This window comes from Carex rostrata, chromosome 11 (assembly GCF_964058835.1).
Source record: "Carex rostrata chromosome 11, lpCarRost1.2, whole genome shotgun sequence".
NCBI classification, from domain to species: Eukaryota; Viridiplantae; Streptophyta; class Magnoliopsida; order Poales; family Cyperaceae; genus Carex; species Carex rostrata.
The window spans coordinates 7885039-7904121 of record NC_135928.1 but is presented as its reverse complement, the minus strand read 5'-3'; the positions used below and the strand labels follow the sequence as shown (position 1 = coordinate 7904121).

General features: G+C 31.6%; 2 protein-coding genes and 1 non-coding gene across 3 annotated transcripts; all 3 read left to right on the top strand.

Annotated features, from left to right (window-relative positions):
* The first annotated feature begins 193 nt into the window (after positions 1-193).
* Positions 194-265, top strand: TRNAT-UGU (transfer RNA threonine (anticodon UGU)). Its single transcript has one exon. It is a non-coding gene; the product is annotated as a tRNA-Thr (tRNA).
* A 6987-nt stretch (positions 266-7252) lies between these two features.
* Positions 7253-9741, top strand: LOC144562057 (uncharacterized). The gene is made up of 4 exons (XM_078311187.1): positions 7253-7353; positions 7437-7583; positions 8058-9089; positions 9402-9741. Exons 1-4 carry the CDS (start codon positions 7278-7280, stop codon positions 9428-9430), a joined length of 1284 nt encoding a protein of 427 aa, XP_078167313.1. The 5' UTR covers positions 7253-7277; the 3' UTR covers positions 9431-9741.
* Positions 9742-12819: 3078 nt separating this feature from the next.
* Positions 12820-17213, top strand: LOC144562375 (uncharacterized). The gene is made up of 3 exons (XM_078311596.1): positions 12820-14344; positions 15503-15745; positions 15860-17213. The coding sequence occupies exons 1-3, from the start codon at positions 12989-12991 to the stop codon at positions 16802-16804; spliced, it is 2544 nt and encodes an 847-aa protein (XP_078167722.1). The 5' UTR covers positions 12820-12988; the 3' UTR covers positions 16805-17213.
* Positions 17214-19083: the final 1870 nt, after the last annotated feature.

The following is a 19083-nucleotide window of genomic DNA, read 5'->3' as shown; positions in this document are numbered from 1 at the left end:
TTGTCACTTATTTATTCAAAAATAAAGGACTCCATTGAGCCAAAGTCGTTATCCAGATCATCTCAAGTTACTTACCCGCAAAGAAATCGAAATCATGTTACAAATGGATATGATAATGAACGCGCTCCATTACGGATTATTAATTAACACAATTAATGGATGAATTAATAACTTTTTCGGTAATTAAACAAAAGCCCGTATAGCTCAGTGGTAGAGCGTCAGTCTTGTAAACTGAAGGTCTGTAGTTCGATCCTGCATGTGGGCATTTTTTTTTTTTTTTTGGTGAAATTGGTTGGCTATATATAATTTATAATATATTATATGGGAAAACATAAGAAAAGAAGAATAAAAAAAAATATGATTTAACAAAGTAATAATATTGAAAAATAACAAATACTCCAAATTTAATCCAACCCAATTATACTCCGATTTTTTTATTAATAAAAAATAAAATAAAATAAATATCACGAATTGAGATTGTTTTGTTGGAAAATCAAAATATAGGAAAAACAAGATTGATTATCCCGTCTCCTGGTACAAAATTTCCCATCCAAATTAGTGGCCCGCTAATCTAAATCCACTCCACTAAGCAGGAAAAAATCAAAAAAATCTGGACAGGATAGATTATCACGTCCAACACTAGCAAATTTTTATTTTTAAGTTTGTTTTCATAATAGAATGAAAATAAAAAACTAAAAAAAAACTACTACAGTCATGCACAAGGATGGTTTATCCCGTCCATTTTTTTTAGTTAGATTGCTAATTAGGATAAGATTAACGGGACGTGATACTTTATCCCGTCTAGCTACAGTGTCAGACGTGATAAACCATTCCGTTTTTCCTATATTTTAATTTTTCAGCAAAACGATTTCCTTTCGTGATATTTTTTTATTTTTTTATTAATTAAAAATCAACAATTATACTAGTTAAAATAAAAAAAATCAAGTCCATCCATTCGTAAAAACACTATCTAATTTTCTAACTACGAGTTTTTGGGTTATATGGATTAAACTTGTAATAAGTTTAATAGAACTTTATCAAATATACTTTTGGTTTTTTCAGATTTATAGATGTTGAATAAAATAACCTAACGATAATTATACATGAACAAAGATAAATAAATAGTAACTTCGTCAATAAATATTCACTGTATATTAATCATTTAAAATTTATGGACAACAATTTGTCATTAGTTAATTGCATGTTAATGTAATTATTTATATTCTATTGACTAATTAGAGATGCATAGTGTTGCTCATGAGCTGAGTTGAGTCCAAGATGAGGGCAACTTGAATTCAACTCGTGAGCTCATGAGACGAGTTGAGTCTTAGTTGCTAATCTAATTTCGAGTTAGAAACTCTAACTTGGATTCAACTCGAGTCAACTCGTGACTTGTAGATAATACATAGTTTATCAAATTATAAATTACCAAAACAAGGTCTAACAAAACAAATAGTACATAGTTTATCAAAATAGTACATAATTTAAAACTTTGCATAATGAAACAGTGATAAATACATAATTAAATAGTACAAAATTTACCAAATTACTAAATAGTGCAGAGTCTAACAAAATATTACATAATTTACCAAGTCAATGAGTTAACCGAGTTGGAGACATCTTGGATTCAACTCATGAGACAACTGAGTTAATGAACTCGAATCAGTTTCAACTCGAGTTTTTTTTTTTTTTTTTATGAAAAACTAAAACGGTTTTTAAGCACAAATTTAAAATCTAATTTGAATTAACAAGTTAACTAAAGTTCAAATTTGTATATGGCCAACAATATCTTAACTAAATAATAAACGGATTGAATTGAATACGTGGAATGAGTTGGATTTAATTATTTTAAAGCCCTATCTCAACGAAAAACCTACCAGTCTACCACCCCTCGTTCCCTAGTCTCAATTCTCATTTTAATAGCACAATTATTAGCATTTTTCATGGCCTCTGCAAAAAAATTTTCCCACTATCCGTTCTCACCTAATATGCTCAGAATTTTTAATTTATAGAAACTTTATAAAAATAATATAGAGTACTAGATGAAATTGTATTCATATTTGGATTTCATCGAAGGAACTAATTTTTTTTTTCCGGTTCTTTTAGGGACAAATATGATTGAGATTAGAATTCTTTGCAGCAGTGTTACTAAAACTAACTGGATCGGACAGTTGAACCAAAATAACACAATAAATCGGATCCGAGTTCTTTTTTGGTTTGGTTCGCTTAATAGACCATCTTTATTATTGAACCAATAAAAATAGATGAATTGACCGGTTTATGATAAAAAAAAAATCAGTAATTCGTTTAAAAAAACGGTTTTAAACCGGTTCAGTCTTTGATGTACTTTTGGTGCATTAAATGAGAGAATAATAAATTATGTAGGCTTCTAATTCTAAATAAAATATGTAGGCTTCTAATTCTTTGATAACTATGTAGGCTTCTAATTCTAAATAAAATATTTTAGATGTTATAAAATAATCAATTATGCATATTATGAAAACTCAAGTACATTTAATTTTTAAAAAAATAATAATTGTCATTATTTTATTATTCATTCTAATTCACGTTATTTTGTTTAAGTCCTTCATCTTTTATTGAAGACTCAATTTATTGTTATTACAAAATGGTTAAAAATAAAAATATTGATCTATTCTGTTCTTTTTCTAAAGAAACTATTAATAAATTAATATTTTTTTTGGATGTTAAGTTTTAAAATATGTAACACTATGCAAAAATACAAATATGATATTAATAACTAAAGGTTATATAAGAAATTCTGGTATGTGTTTATAGAAATAAAATATATAACATTTAACGAGTAAATAGTATTTTCTGAACAGATGAATAATTTAGAATTTAAATTACAACAATCAAATATTGTGAATATATAATCAAAATAAAGAGTGTATAATGTTAATTTGGAAATTTGGAAATATTTACAAATACATATTTGAAAGGCAAAATTTTATATAAGATTGAAAATTTATATATAGTAATGTTTATATTTTTTTTAATTAATTAATATTGGAAAATTATAGTGCCAAATAAGAAGTGGATAAATTAAAACTGAAAATTATAAATAATGTAGTTATATTATAAAGTATGGTTAACTTTATTCATTTGTATATTTTGTTTTTCTTTTCTTTCTTAGTGTACATGTCAGTTTTTCCTCTGTCCTGCCTATATGCTGAGTGTGGTGCTTGTATTATCTCTATATGATTCTTGCCCTCTCATATAATTAAGGTATATTATATCTCTCCCTTTATCAACTAAGAAAATTCCAAACAAAACCTAAACGGTGCCAGCAGTGTCCTTGATTCATTGTAAGAGTATGGGTCTACTCTCACCCGATAGATCAGTTATTATTGTCTGTTATTCGGATTGCTTAATTGGTGGTATATATACTTGCTCATTCTCTCATCGCACCCAGTACTATTAATTATTAGGTGTATGCATCCTTCTCTGTTATGTTTCTTTTTAATTTGATTTAAAGTTTCAGAATTTGTTAAACAACTCAAGTCGTGAATAGCTATAATTTATGTAGTGATTGAAATAAAAGGAAAACTTGTTTAATAGTTGAAATTAAGTGTATTTGTTAAATTCTTATGAATGGTTAAGTTCCCATGTCAAGGGATTGAGATGCTAAAACAAAAATATCGCTTAGGTAAAACCCTCTTGTCAGAGGGGTTAAACTACAAAATAAAGAAGTTAACTTTCGGCAGAAAAGTTAGAATATAAACTGGAATTAGGATGGTGAGCCTTTAGGCTTAATTAATTCATAAATTAAATTGGATATTTAAGGTGTTTGAATTGGGCTTCCGGGCTTAGTGAAAAAAATAAATTAGTTAGACTTTACTCCAGGACCCTTATGCACATATGGTGAATGGCCCCAACTGAACCCAGTACCGGTTGGGTAGGGGATATTGAATAAATTGTGAATTGTGACTGTGAGACTAATGAACTGTGGTAACTGTCTTATCATTAATTTTCTTTCTGATAATGACAGTATTGTGATATTGATTTCGTCTTGTTTCCGTTAACAAGTTGTCAAGATAGTTAGAATGGTATAAGCCCTGACACGACATATACATGTTATGGTATCTATCAGTGTTACCAGACTAGAAATTGTAAAGTTAAGAAACCAAACGTTACTAGACTTCGTGGTTGTAAAGATTAGGTCTCAAACATTACCAGACTTAAGGATTAAAATATTTTGACCCAAACCATTTATTATGATACGATCCTTAGTATTCTGATTTATTTATTTAATTTTTGTTGTTCAATTGGATATTATTATTGAGCATTTGCATTCGTCATTATGAAATGAACTGTATAGTTCTCGTGCGGTGATTTAATTCTAAATATGGATTTCCTTCGAATCCAATAATCTGAGTAGCAATCAGCACTGAGAAATAATTTATTACTCACTCGTTTCCTCTTGTGGGTTACAGGTTCATTATGCGAAGTCAGAGAAACGTTTCCGGGTTATAATTGATAGCAGGGTCACCTAAAGGTATGGGATTTGAGTTTATTTTATCTGACATGGTGCAGAGAATATAAAGTGTCAGATAATTATTATTAATAAATTGGGATGTGGCAAAAATAATGGATGCTATTGGCAATTCATAAAAAGATCCATACCTTGTGTTACGTATATTAAATGGTAAATAGATGCGGTAGCATGGTTGCACCTCTGAATCAGGGTATGACAAAATATATCTATAAATTCAATTTTATATGGCAATATTGAATATATATTTGAGAATTTTTGCAAATGTTGTATAAAAATTATGTATATTTCAGAAGAATCTTCATATCTAATATATATGTAAGTATTTAAATAAATTAGTGACTGAACCGGTTGATCTGAAAATTTATGGTCCGGTTTGATTCTAATAACATTGCTTTGCGGTGTTGCGTAGTAAGAATATAATTCATAAAGGAATCAAAACTTTTTTGGGAACTAAAAAAATCAGTTCCTTCTATTGAATCAAAATATTTATACAATTTATCTAATATCTTATATTATTTTTATAAAAAATATTCTGTAAATTGCTTTTGTTCATGGACCCACAAAAAGGTTTAAAGACATAAAAAAGGCACATTATGGGCTAAACAAGCTGATGCCGAGTCACCAGTTCGTCCTTTACAGATACCATGTCAAATCAATGGTCATGGACATTTGCCTAATTGGTATTTTCTTTCTTTCTATTAGCTTCAGTTGTAGAGCTCATGATTTTATAAGTACAATATTGGTGCCTCAAAATTAAGTTCTATAAAGTGCCAAAAGAAGTCAAAAGTAAGTACATTATTGGTGCCATAAAAATTAAGTTGTGTTTGCACTTGGTCGTTTCACTAGCTAATTGAACTATTTTGTGAAATTATTGTGCCGCGTGTTGCAAGTAATAATTCTTTTCATGTATCAATGAGAATGCCAAAATTATTTGCCTTTGTTTTGAACTTCTGGTGCAATCGTTTTGTTTAATTCTCAGTGAACTTCTGGTATAATAAATATGAACTTCTAATTTTCCAGTAAAACAATTTTATTCTTTCTCATTTATACTGGAGTTCGTTTTTGTTTGCTGGATGAAAACCTCAGGTACCTGGGCGTAAAAGGAGGTACTAATGAGACCCATTTTAATTTTAAAATGTATCTCCAAAGTATTTTATTTGAGTGAGTGCTAAATTTCTCAATTTTACACAGTAAAATTAATTGTCGGATCAGACATTGTAAAGGTTTTGATTCCATGAAAAACTTTTTCATGGCTATAGCTTCAATTCAAGTATTTTTTTTTTTTTTTTTTTGGCCTTCAAAACTGTTTCATCTTAAACCCCTTCTAGACAAAAAATTATGTTTCATCACATTATAACTCCCCTTCCATGCAAAAGATGAATCAATGGAAGAAAATGATGAATATTGAGCATACATGCATGTCATAGGAGAACAATTAATCCTGCAAACCTTAATTAATGATTTATGATGAGATCATTAATTTATCTGCTTGCCAGTAGGTATATGGACATATTTGAAATATTCTTAATCAAGGCAGGGTTCATTCTATTGGCAGTACACCGACAGTATAGGTTATTTGTTTCCAAGCTTGCAAGCTAAAGGCAATAATCAATCATTCCTTTTTATTATCCGGAGAAGGCTTATAGATTGGAGCTTTCTCATTTTTCTTATGTCTTATTTTTTATCTATCTTATTTTAATTTATTTTACTGTATTATTGTTTTTTAGGTATCCCTAAATTTCATCTGCTAGGTGGTAACCGGGAAATATTGGTGACTAATTATTAAGATAATTTGGGACTTTGGGCTTAAGGTTTAATGCTAGTGCAGATGATTATTATTACTATTACTACTATTACTATTACTATTATTCTTATTCTTATTCTTATCATCTTTTGATTGTGAGAGTGCACATTATCCACACTGTTTGTTTTTTTATTTGAAAGAAATGAGGATTTTCACCGATTTCCATTCAACATGAAAACCATTACATTGTTTGTGAATATATAATCCATACTGTTATTGTCATGTGTTGTTCAAAGAAAAGCTAGTCATGAAAAATAACATGCAAATAAAAGTAATATTTTAATATTTTTCTTACAATAAAAAGAATACATAAATAACAAAAATACTCACTAATTATTGTTCAAACATTATCATATTACTATTATATTTTATATAATTACCTATAGGGGCAATGTGTACAAAATAGCATTTACCTGTACCCTTTATCATTTAGCTAACGCAAAAAATTCCTTATTTATACCTATACCCAATAAGTTAACGGAAAAAAAAAAAAAACTTATCCATACTCATTTTATCGAATACGGTACGGGTCGGGTCGGATAAACGGTTAAAAGGATTATCATTGACACCCCTATTTGCACGCATGAATAATTATCGTTATTCGTAACTTTTTTTTTATCAAGGTTCGTGCTATAAAAATCTTTTCCAGATAAATAGGCTCTTTAATATAATTATATGGAAAGACCTTTCTACTGCCGAGTTTATGTAACGCCTTGATTACCATCTCCAGTTTCTCTTCGAAATTATATAACTGCATGTTGTCTTGGTTTCTCTTTGGTTCGGTTTTGGATAAGGAACTTGAGATGATCCATTTGGGTAGTTACATGAGATGACCAAATCACAGACATTGGGTCAATGAAGTCCTTTCTTTTTGAATAAATTTATATTATTAGTACAGGTTATAATGGAGTACTTACTCCACAAGTCTCTACTTTAAATCAAGTGGCAACTAAAGGAATGATTAAAGGCAGAGACAAGAAAAGCAGAGGCTCAACTTCCTACCAGTCTCCTTTCCCCTTCCTTCTAATTCAGTGTCAGTCTCTTAATTTGATCAAAACATCTCTAATTACTACTAAATTTTCATTGCTGTGATCGATTGCTTCCTGAGTTTTGTAGGTATTATCATTTTTTTTTTTTTAAATCTTGTTCTCACCATGCTACAACCCAATAGAAGAGCAAATCGTAAGAAAAAGGCACCGGTACCATGCGCAAGTTTTGAATCTCCTGCTGGATCAAATGCTTCTTTGAACAACAATTTGGCAGGTGAATTCACTACTCCCCCAGTTGTGCTATCTTTAATTGAAACATCAAATGCTTCTAAAATCTTCCCTCTTTCAAGAATTGAATCAAATACTCTAACAGTTCCTATCAAACAAAAATTGGATTAGATGCATGTAATGGTTCTCTTCCATCAAAAGTTGTGTCATCTTCTGTTGAGAAATAAAACATGAGCCTCAGAATATTCATCATAGGAATAGTTTAGGCAACATATAAACTAGCATCCATTGTATAGCTGTCCTAGTTTAATTCTAATAATCAAGCAACAATCCAACAGATTAGGAAATGAGCCAACGGCTAATTGTATAGCTTGTTTTATAAGTACCATGCAACAGAGCATTGTAAATTACAACAATCATATAATTCTTCTTCATCTAAAAAATCTTCATGGTATCAGAGCCATAAGATACGTACCAATAATCGGTACAAAATAACAATCCACAATAACAACAATGACAGAAACACCCACAACAGAAGCAAGAAAAGAGGTATCAGTCATGATTGATGCCAATACCTCCTTGAAGCTAACTCCCATGCTACTCAATGGAAAAAATTACCAGTTATGGTCCAAAGGGGCGATAATCTCTCTTAGAGGCAAAGGTAAATTCGGGTATGTCAATGGCGAGAAGAAAAAACCAGACAAGAACTCAGAAGAATGGGAGATTCACGACAATCTGGTAATGTCATGGCTCCTAAATTCTATGGAGCCCCAAATTAGTGAACTGTTCATGATTGGTGCCGAAACCTCAACAAAATTATGGACCGCAATCCACAAAATGTATGGTAAACAAAACAATTTTGCCCATATTTTTCAGATCAAACAAGATATCACTCAAATTAAACAAAACCAGAGATCAATCACACAATATTTTGGAGCAATGAAAGCAAAATGGGATGAGTTAGACATCCACCAACCCGAAATCACAGATCTACAAAAACTCAAAGAAAGAAAAGACCAAGATCGAATTTTTCAGTTTCTAGCAAACCTGGACCCGAGTTATGAACAAGTCCGAACCCAGATTCTCTTCGGAGCCAACCTCCCACCACTTGAATCCATTGTTGCAACCCTAGAACAGGAAGAGTCAAGGAGAAGCGCCATGAACACCGACACCCAATTTGGCGACCAGCCAGAGGGCCAAGCGTTCGGTGCTTTCACCAAGAACCCTAATTCGCACAAGGGAAAGAACCAAGAAAACAGCAACGAGAAGTGCGACAATTGCAAGAAAATGGGGCATACCAGGGAGAGATGTTGGTTTCTATACCCACATCTTCATCCGAAGGCGTGGAAAGGAGGAGACAATCAAAATAGGGAGAAAATAAAGGGAGAGGACGAAGAGCGCCCAAGAGGCTATGCGGTGCAAGGAACCGGGTCGGGTTCTGAAAAAAATGGTCCAGGTGAACCAAGTTCCAGTCATGAGGCATCGGATTCTATGCGGCAGCTGATGGAGCAATTCACTGCAATGCTTGCCAAACAAAATAGCAACACTTGTGGTATTGCTTTAAACTCAGTTAGAATTTTACCCAATAATCAATTAATTATAAACACAGGTGCTACTGATCATATGATATGCAATAAGAATTTTTTTGAGACCCTAGAAATGGTACAGTATGACCAATATATTTTAGTTGCTAATGGAATCAAGGTACCAATCACTGGTGGTAGGAACCATTAATATCTTCTCAAAGAAAATTATAAATGTATTATACATAAAATCTTTTACGACAAATTTAATTTCAGTAAGTAAAATAACATAAGAATTTAATTGTGATGTACTATTTTCAAGAACAAATGTTAAATTTCAGGATCAAACAACAGGGATGATGATTGGTGAGGGATTCTATGACAATGGACTCTATGTTTTGAACTATCAAAAACAAAATTTATCTGCAACTAAAGAGACTAGTGAAAACGGTTTATGGCACAAGAAACTTGGACATTCTCTGATAAAATTTTTAATTCATACTTGAATTTTTCTTTAAATAATTGTGTTAGTTGTGATGTATGCAAACTAGCCAAACAAACTAGGCTTTCTTTTTCTTTATTAACTAGTAGAAGTGAAGTACCATTTGAATTAATCTATTCTGATGTATGGGGACCAGTTCCTATTACTTCTTATAATGAATTTTATTATTTTGTTGTATTTATCGATGATTTTTCTCGTGCTACTTGACTATATTTGCTTAAATCAAAAAGTGAAGTTTTCCAAGTTTTTCAAGAATTTGCCAATTTAGTAGAAAATCAATTTAATTCAAAAATTAAAGTTTTTAGATCTGATAATGGAACAAAGTTTATAAATAATAATTTTTTTTTTTTTGAAAAATAAAGGAATTCTACACCAAACAACATGCATAAATACACTTGAACAAAATGGAGTGTCAGAAAAGGAAAAATAGGCATATATTAAAAATGACAAGAGCACTTTTATCTCAAATGAATGTTCCAAAACAATATTGATCAGATGCAATTCTCACATCTACATATTTAATAAATAGACTTTCGAGTGTTATGTTAAAAAAATAGAAGTCCATTGAAAATTCTTTATCAAAGGAAAATCAATCTTGACCATTTAAAAGTATTTGATTGTGTTTGTTTCATTTACAAAAAAAAAGGAAAAACAAATTTGACTCTACATCAACTAAAGGTATTTTTTTGGGATATTCAAACACAAAAAAGGGATATAAATATTATGATCCAATTAACAAAAAATTATTCATAAAATATTGATCTATTATGTTCTTTTTCTACAAAAATATTAACAAAATTAATATTTTTTTATTGGGATGTTAAGTTTTAAAATATATCTATAAATTCAATTTTATATGACAATATTGGATATGTATTTGAGAATTTTCACAAATGTTGTATAAAAATTATGATTATTTCAGAAGAATCTCCATATCTAATATATATGTAGGTATTTAAATAAATCAGTAACTAAATCGGTTGATATGAAGATTTACGGTCCAGTTCGATTCTGGTAACATTAATTTGTGGTGTTGCGCAGTATGTAAAGGAATCAAAACTTTTTTCTGAACTGAAAAAAAAAATTTAATTAATCGAAATATTTATACAATTTATTTAATATCCTAAATTATTTTTGTACACTTTCCATAAAAAATATTCTGTAAATGCTTTTGTTCATGGACCCACAAAAAGGTTTAAAGACCTAAAAAAAGGTACATTATGGGCTAAACAGGTTTAAACACCAATTGCCGAGTCACCACTCACCCCAGTTCGTCCTTTGCAGATACCATGTCAAATCAATGGTCATGGATATTTGCCTAGTCGGTATTTTCTTTTTATTATCTTCAGTTGTAGTCTGTAGAGCTCATGATTTTATAATTGGTGCCTCAAAATTAAGTTCTAAAGTGCCAAAAGAGGTCAAAAGTTGTGTTTGCACTTGGTCGTTTCACTAGCTAATAATTGAACTATTTTGTGAAATTATTGTGCCACATGTTGCAAGTAATAGTTCTTTTCATGTATCAATGAGAATGACAAAATTATTTGCCTTTGTTTTTTATTTGAATAGAATATGTCTCGTACCAGCATGCTGGTCATGCTGGTGTAAAAGGAAGTACTAATGAGACCCATTTTAATGTCAAAGATGAATCAATGGAAGAAAATGATGAATTGGTTCCGAGAAAACTTGAAAAGGACCCCGTGCTATCATGACAAGCGAACAATCCTGCGCACCTATAGCCTATCAAGCATACATGTCATAGGAGAACAATCCTGCAAACCTTAATTAATGATTTATGATGCGATCATTATCTGATTCGACCAGTGTTGTAAAAAACAGTCTTAACAGCTGATTAAACGGTCGTTTAATTGTTAATGGTGGCTAAACCGTTACGAATATACTTAACGGATGCTTGTTTGCGGATGAAAATGATTAATCGGCCTTTTTCCGTTTAATCTGTCGTTTTACCGTTTAATAGTCCGTTTATTTCAAATTATTCCTGTAAATGTTCTCGTATATTCCAGTAAATATTTATTTTCACATTGATTTTTTCTATAATAGTGTGTGATAATAAAATTTATAAATCATGTATTGCAATTTTATTTGTGCTTAAATATAAATTCAATATTTTTTATCCATGTTTTTTCTTCTTACTTTGAAATTGATTAATTCTTCTATTATTTATATACCATATATTTTTCTTATTTACTGATGTAATTGTTTCAATTAGCACAACGTGTTTATTTATGGAATTAAGTTGTTATCATAAACTAAATTTAGTAATTTTATGTTGAAATGTTTCATTTTTTTTCAAATAATATGTTATTAGTATTTGAAAAAGCTTAATTCTCAAATTTATTTTTTCATTAAATGAAATGTGTTAATTACACATTTAAAAAATTTATGTGTTAAGAAGAAATAAGCGTAGTGTTATGTTATAATAATAAAATTAAGTTAAATTAAGTTTATTTGATAAGTTTAATGAGTTAAATAAATTATTTTTAATAAATTATGATATATATATATATATATATATCCTAAATTTCATCTGCTAGGTGGTAATCGGGAACTTTGGGAACTAATTAAGACAATTTGGAACTTTGGGCTTAAGGTTTAATGCTAGTGCAGATGATTATTATTACTATTACTATTATTTTTATTCTTATTCTTATTCTTATTCTTATTCTCATCTTTTGACTGTGAGAGTGTATATTATCCATACTGTTTGTTTGTTTTTTTTATTTGAAGGAATTGAGGATTTTCATCGATTTCCATTCAACATGAAAGTCATTACATTGTTTTTTAATATATAATCCATACTGTTATTGTCATGTGTTGTTCAAAGAAAGGCTGGTCTAAGTGATCCAAATAACTTTTACGATGCGGTTCGCATGCATGAATAATTATCGTTATTCGTAACTTTATCAAGGTTCGTGCAAAAAAAAACCTTTTCCAGATGCTCTTTAATATAATTATATGGAAAGACCTTTCAATTGCCGAGTCTACTCCGTTATGTAACGCCTTGATTATCATCTCCAGTTCCTCTTCGAAATTACACAACTGTTTTCTTGGTTTCTCTTTGGTTAGGTTTTGGTTAAGGAACTTGAGATGATCCAGTTGGGTAGTTATATGAGATGACCAAATCACAGACATTGGGTCAATGAAGTCCTTTCTTTTTTAATAAACTTATATTATTAGTACAGGTTATAACGGAGTAATTACTCCACAGGTCTCTACTTTAAATCAAGTGACAACTAAAGCAATGAATAGAGACAGAGACAGGAAAAGCAGAGGCTCAGCTTCCTATCAGTCTCCTTTCCCCTTCCTTCTAATCCAGTGTCAGTCACCTTGATCAAAACATCTCTAATTACTACTAAATTTTCATTGCTGTGATCGATTACTTCTTTTTTTTATCTCGTTGTGATCACCATGCCACAACCCAATAGAAGAGCAAATCGTAAAAAAAAGGCACTGGTACCATGCGCAAGTTTTGAATCTCCTGCTGGATCAAATGCTTCTTTGAACAACAATTTGGTAGGTGAATTCAGTACTCTCCCAGTTGTGCAATCTTTTGTTGAAACATCAAATTCTTCTAATAGCTGTCCTTTTTCAAGAATTGAATCAAATACTCCTAACAGTTCCTATCAAACAAAAATTGTATCAGCTGCATTTAATGGTTCTCTTCCATCAAAAGCTGTGTCATCTTCATCTCCTCAAAGGCCAGATGTTGTTTCTTTTGTGCAATTTGATGTCAAATCAGACAATCCTAAGAGTTCTTTGCCCAAAAAAACTGTACCAAATTTATCCCTTAAGCCAAATGTTGTTTCTTCGACTAATAAGTTTATATCTAAAACTGGTACCGTCTCTTCCATGCAATGGGTTGTTAAATCAAAGGCTTCTAAGAATTCTTTGGCTTCAAAGCCTATACCAACTATATCTCCTACACCAAAAGCTGATTCATCCGCCAATTGTTCAACAATAGAAACGTTTAATCCCCCCTGTGTACCTTCAGATGCTGATTCAAATGCTTCGAAAATTTCATTACCTTCCAATGTTGAATCAAATGCACCTAGAAGTTCCCACCCAACAAAAATTGAATCTGAGGCATCGGATAGTTCTCTTCTTTGCAATCCTACACTGAAGATTGTTCCAGGACACATGAAAAACAAACGACCTTCTAAGCAACCGGACTTCAAATTAAACGTTTCGACAAATTATTTTACTCCAAAAGATGTCTCATCTTCATCTCCTCATAGGGTAGATATTGTTTCTTTTGTGCAATCAGATGTCAAATCAAAAACCTCTAAGAGTTCTTTGTCCACAGAAACTGTACTATTTTCATCTCCTATTAATGTACATGCCCCTTCCATGCAATGGGTTGTTAAATCAAAGGCTTCTAAGAATTCTTTGGCTTCGAAGCCTATACCAACTATATCTCCTACACCAAAAGCTGCTTCTTTCCCCACTTGTTCAACAAAAGAAACAATTACTTTCCCCTTGGTGCAATCACGTGCTGAGTTGAATTCTTGCAAAACTGCAGCTTTGTCAAAAATGTCATTGTCAAACGCTGGACCTGGTTCATCAAGCTCTGCTTCATCTACAAACTCTGATTCATCTCCAAAAAAAGTTGTAAAGGGTGACACTCAGAGATATGGAATACCAAAACACATAAAAAGTATGTTAATGAATGGCATTGTGCCACCGGTGTTACGTAAGCCATTGTCACCGGATACCTATGCTGAATATTTTGCGACTCTGCTTTATGCTGAGGATATCTACTGTGAGGTGAGTTTTGTTGAATTTGGTCTAAAGACTAAACCAAAACTGGTTCTTTTCTAATTTTCCTTTTTATGTCCTATATTCTTAAATTGGTACATACAAAATTAGGACCATTCATTTTAGAAGAAAAATCAGTGATAGGGGTGTCAATGATACCCTTTTAACTGTTTACCCGATCAGTACCATATTCGATAAGATGAATATGGGTAAGGTTTTCTTTTCGTTAGCTTATCGGGTACGAGTAAGAAACTTTTTTTGTTAGCCTATTGGGTAAGGGTATGGCTAAAGTCTATTTCGTAATCCTCACTTTATAGGTAATTAATAAATATATAAAAAATATGTGATAATTTTTCTATTTATACATATAACTATATAATTTTATAATTATAATTAAATTGATTTATATTGCATTTCATATAAGTTTTATTTTGTAATTCATGTTGAAACTAATTTATCCAACATATTATATAGTTTTTATTTAGTAATTTATGACAAAATTTGTCTATACAATATTTTATCATTTAATTAATAATATATTTCTTTCAAAAAATGAGATAAAAAATTATAATCTGATAAAAAAAATATAGTTTTTTTAAATTTTGTGATATTAAATACATGATGTATTTAATATATATATTTTTCAGATTAAATTATAGATGCTTTCAATTTACTCGTTAATTACCGTTATTTATTTCGTTACCCATTATCTTAGTAGGTAAGGGTAGGATATGGGTAAGTTAATATTTAATGAGTAAAGTTAGGATACAGGTAAGACAAATTTAAAGTGGCTATGGGTATGAAAATACCTCCACCCATCCTGTACCGTACCCATTGATACCCCTATATATATAGGGGCACATTAATCCCCATATCCTTTAGTTATTCAACTTTTATATTTTTAGCCATCTCAATTTAGCTACAAATACATACATTGATGAAAATCAAACTTTTTCATCGGATTTTAATCCTTAAACTACTCCATCTAAACTATTCTCGGGATTGAATCTGCGTCTCTCCGTAGAGAAACGAGGGTCTGTGCCACTTAAACTAGATACCTGAATCTAAGTTAAGAGTACCATGCAATGATGTTTGCATTGCCATGCACTATTCAATAGAATTTGACAGGGAAAACATTGTTTACTAATGCAAGTCCGTTTGTACTAGAAATGGAGTGAATATTTACTGAAGGATGTCACTATAAAACTACGCATCAGACAGAACTCAAGGTTGTGGGTTCAATCTAATAAAAAGAAGAGTACCAAAAGTTCAGATTCAGAGACACAGAATAATTATTATTTCGTGGTATTTGAGATCAACGAGATCCCCGAAAGAAGACCGTTCCTCCTCTCAAGAGATCATGTTTACTTGAGGCCTATTGATGAAAGCAAGGATTTTGAGCCCTTTCATGTAAGTTGTATTGATTTGCAATATAAATCTTAAATTTAAAATATCTATTATATTACTGTTTATGTATAACATTAATCTTCTTCGCATTTAAAAAAAAAAAAAAAAAATCTACAGGGAGTCCTGGTTCGTGTTCAGAAGAGCAGAACTATTTTAGCAGAATTCAAGGACGATTTTCACGAACAGCACGAAAAGTCAAAGAGATATGATGTCAGTTTCTCCTTCAACAGGGCTTGTCTCAAACGGGCCCACCATGCAGTCGCAGCCGTGGCCAACCAGCCTGTCCTACACAAAATCCTTTTCCCAAACCCAACACCATCACCAACACCATGGGACCAAGTTTCTCCCATTGACCAAATTCTCAATCACAAATTAGCCCCAATTCCATACCTTATTGAAGGCCCCTTATCTCAGAGAACGAAACCCTCTCTCCAGACCCAACGTGTTAACTATCATTGCAGACATACCAGACCACCTAGAGAATGCACTAAAATGCTAATCCTGATCAAGGATACTGTCCTCAAAATTTACGAGTCTTGTAAAGAAAGCCGAATTCTAATTTGTGCTGCCCAAAATAGTGCTTGTGATGCATTAGTGAAACTTATAATGGAAAAGGTTAGCGAATTTGATGTATTCCGTGCTAATGCTGCTTTTCGAGATAAAGAAGAGGTTCCAGATGATATAATGTCGGCATGTCGATATCATAAAGAATGCTTCACTTTTCCACCCTTTGATGAACTATACGATTACAGAATAATCACAACAACCTTTGTTAGCACCTTTCGATTGCATAAAGCTGGGCTAAAGGCTGGTCATTTTTCGCACATTTTTTTGGTTGATGCATCTTCTGTTATCGAGCCTGAGATGCTAGTGGCTTTAGCAGATCTGGTAATTGAGGAGACTGTTGTTGTGGTATCAGGTTCGATAAAAGATAAACCCTACTGGGTCAGATCTGATATTGGGAGAAAGCACGGCTTGAAAAAATCGTTTTTCGGGAGGCTTATAAAAAGTGAGCCCTATCAGTCCGATAACCCGCTTTTTATAACCCGTATCAAAGCATGAGCTTAGCGTGTCTTATATATATATTTCCTATTTACCCCGCTCATGTTTTGTGAAATCGTAGATAAAATACTTCCTGCTTTTTCCTATCTTTTTTTTTTTTATTTAAGGGGCCCACTACAATCAGCATCTTTTAGATGCTATTTTCAAGAATTGAATATGCATCTCTCGGTATAGAGAGGGGAGCTTGAGCCACTGCGCTAAGTTCGTTGTTCTTAGTGTGGTTTTGTGCTCTGAAGATCGTCAGTCAGATCTGCCTTTGCTTGGTTACCAGTTTGGAAGTGTAAATCATGAGATCCTTTATTAGGACTAAAACATGCTCTACTTTGAGAAATGTATATTGTATCTTCATATATATGTTTGTGTGTATCTATGTATGTATTATATGAGATAAAAGGGTTGTTTGGCTTTATGGATGTCTCTATCTTTATGTTTATTGATGCAATTTTTTTATTCTCTTGGATCACACATTGTTTTAAACTTCATAAAATATCAGGACAGTGGACACCATCCTGATGGTATTTTTGGTAGCTTAACAATTTAATCCCTAATCCTAACACAATTCGGTCACAAGCACATGATCTTATCGCTTAGTAATTTGGGTATCGAACCACAAGGAGGTATTGTAAGTACTGGCTTACCGGTTTTCAGTAATCTAGACAAGCAAATATTGAGTGGTTTTCTTTTAAACTAAATTATAAAAATGCTGGATGAATTAACTAAATGCAAGATGAATTATAAACTGATGCAGACTAAATCCAGAACCTCAGCCTGAATTCCAGACAGAATGCAGGATGAATTATCCGAATGCAACTTAAATTGACAGGATGCAGAATGAATTCCAGAAACAGAAAATAACGAGAAAAATCAGAGAGAATGGATATCTAGGGTTATGGTTTCACTATGATACTTTTAATTATGTATTTCTAATTGTTTTTATAATATTTTGGTTGCAATTATTGAGGGGGTGTTATCCTAAGGTAGATGTTTATCCACTTTCGTCGCTTCGCACCGTATCTAGATTAAATAGGTCTCCTACGTTCGTGGCTTACCAGTTTTAATCTAAACCCATTAAGCTATTTGATAACCCGTGTTTTTCCCCAAAAGCCTTTTGGACTACTTTCGTAGCTCCGAGTACTTAAGTTTGTTTATGTTGTTCTAGCAATTTAATTTCTCCTTTCGGTCCATCACCAAATTCACCTAATATTATTTGTATAACTATGACTATTTTAAAAAGTACTTCTAATATAAATTTCTCCTTTCGGTCTCAATTTATTATTAGCGGATCCCTTAATAAAAAAAGAAATAATTAAACAAACCAAGCAAGCGTTCACAAACAAATCAATATCACAACCACAAATAAAATTCAAACAATTAAATTAACATAACTAAAGTATCAAGTTACTCCCACATCCCTAGATAAAATGTTTAGCCAAGCATAATTTCAACACAAACACAAGTCATACTTGATTCCATTAAAATCAGAAAAATAAAAGAAAAAGAGAAGAGTAAGGGCTCCCTTAATCAAGTGCAGATCCTTCTATTTGCTTCTGATTTCTCGTTGTCAAAATGAAATGTGCTCTCTGTTTCCTCTTGTCTCTCACCGAATTTCCTCCCAGAAAACCCAAGTAACCGAACCAAAAATAAAAAATGCTAAAATGAAAGGTGCCTCAATTGATAGCAGCGCCGAATATATATCAGGTCCTCTCCAATTTAATTATTTGGTAAGAAATAAAGGTACTCCATATCAGCCCATCAAATCCTTAATTTGTTTAGATTTCAAATGCTTTAATTGGCAGCATGCTTGCACCAGCCAAAGACATGCCAAATTTAATTGGTGAGAAATAATGCGAAAATAAATTATGAAATCGCTTAATTAGTCGAATTCAAAGATTGATCTCCTCCATTTGTTTCCCCACTCGGCTTGACATTATCGATTTTCTGTGCACATGCAGATCGCGCGGTTTCGTGCTCCAATCCTACAATAATTAACAACTTGCGCAGTATCTTGTGTCTGGACTAACATTAATTAAAACTGAATGAAATGATAAATAAAATGCAATAAAACATGGTAATTATGATACATTTTGGGCTCAACCGTGTGTCAAATAATGCGTCAAATTATGGTTCATCACATCCTTCAATATATACCAGTATCCTCTCTTTTTTTTTTTTTTTTTTTTTTTTTAAGCCGATGGTTTAGTATAAATCTGGTTGGTTTGGTTCAAGAAAAATGTATGAGTTACAGAAAATCTTTCCTTGTTACACCACTAAATTTTGAT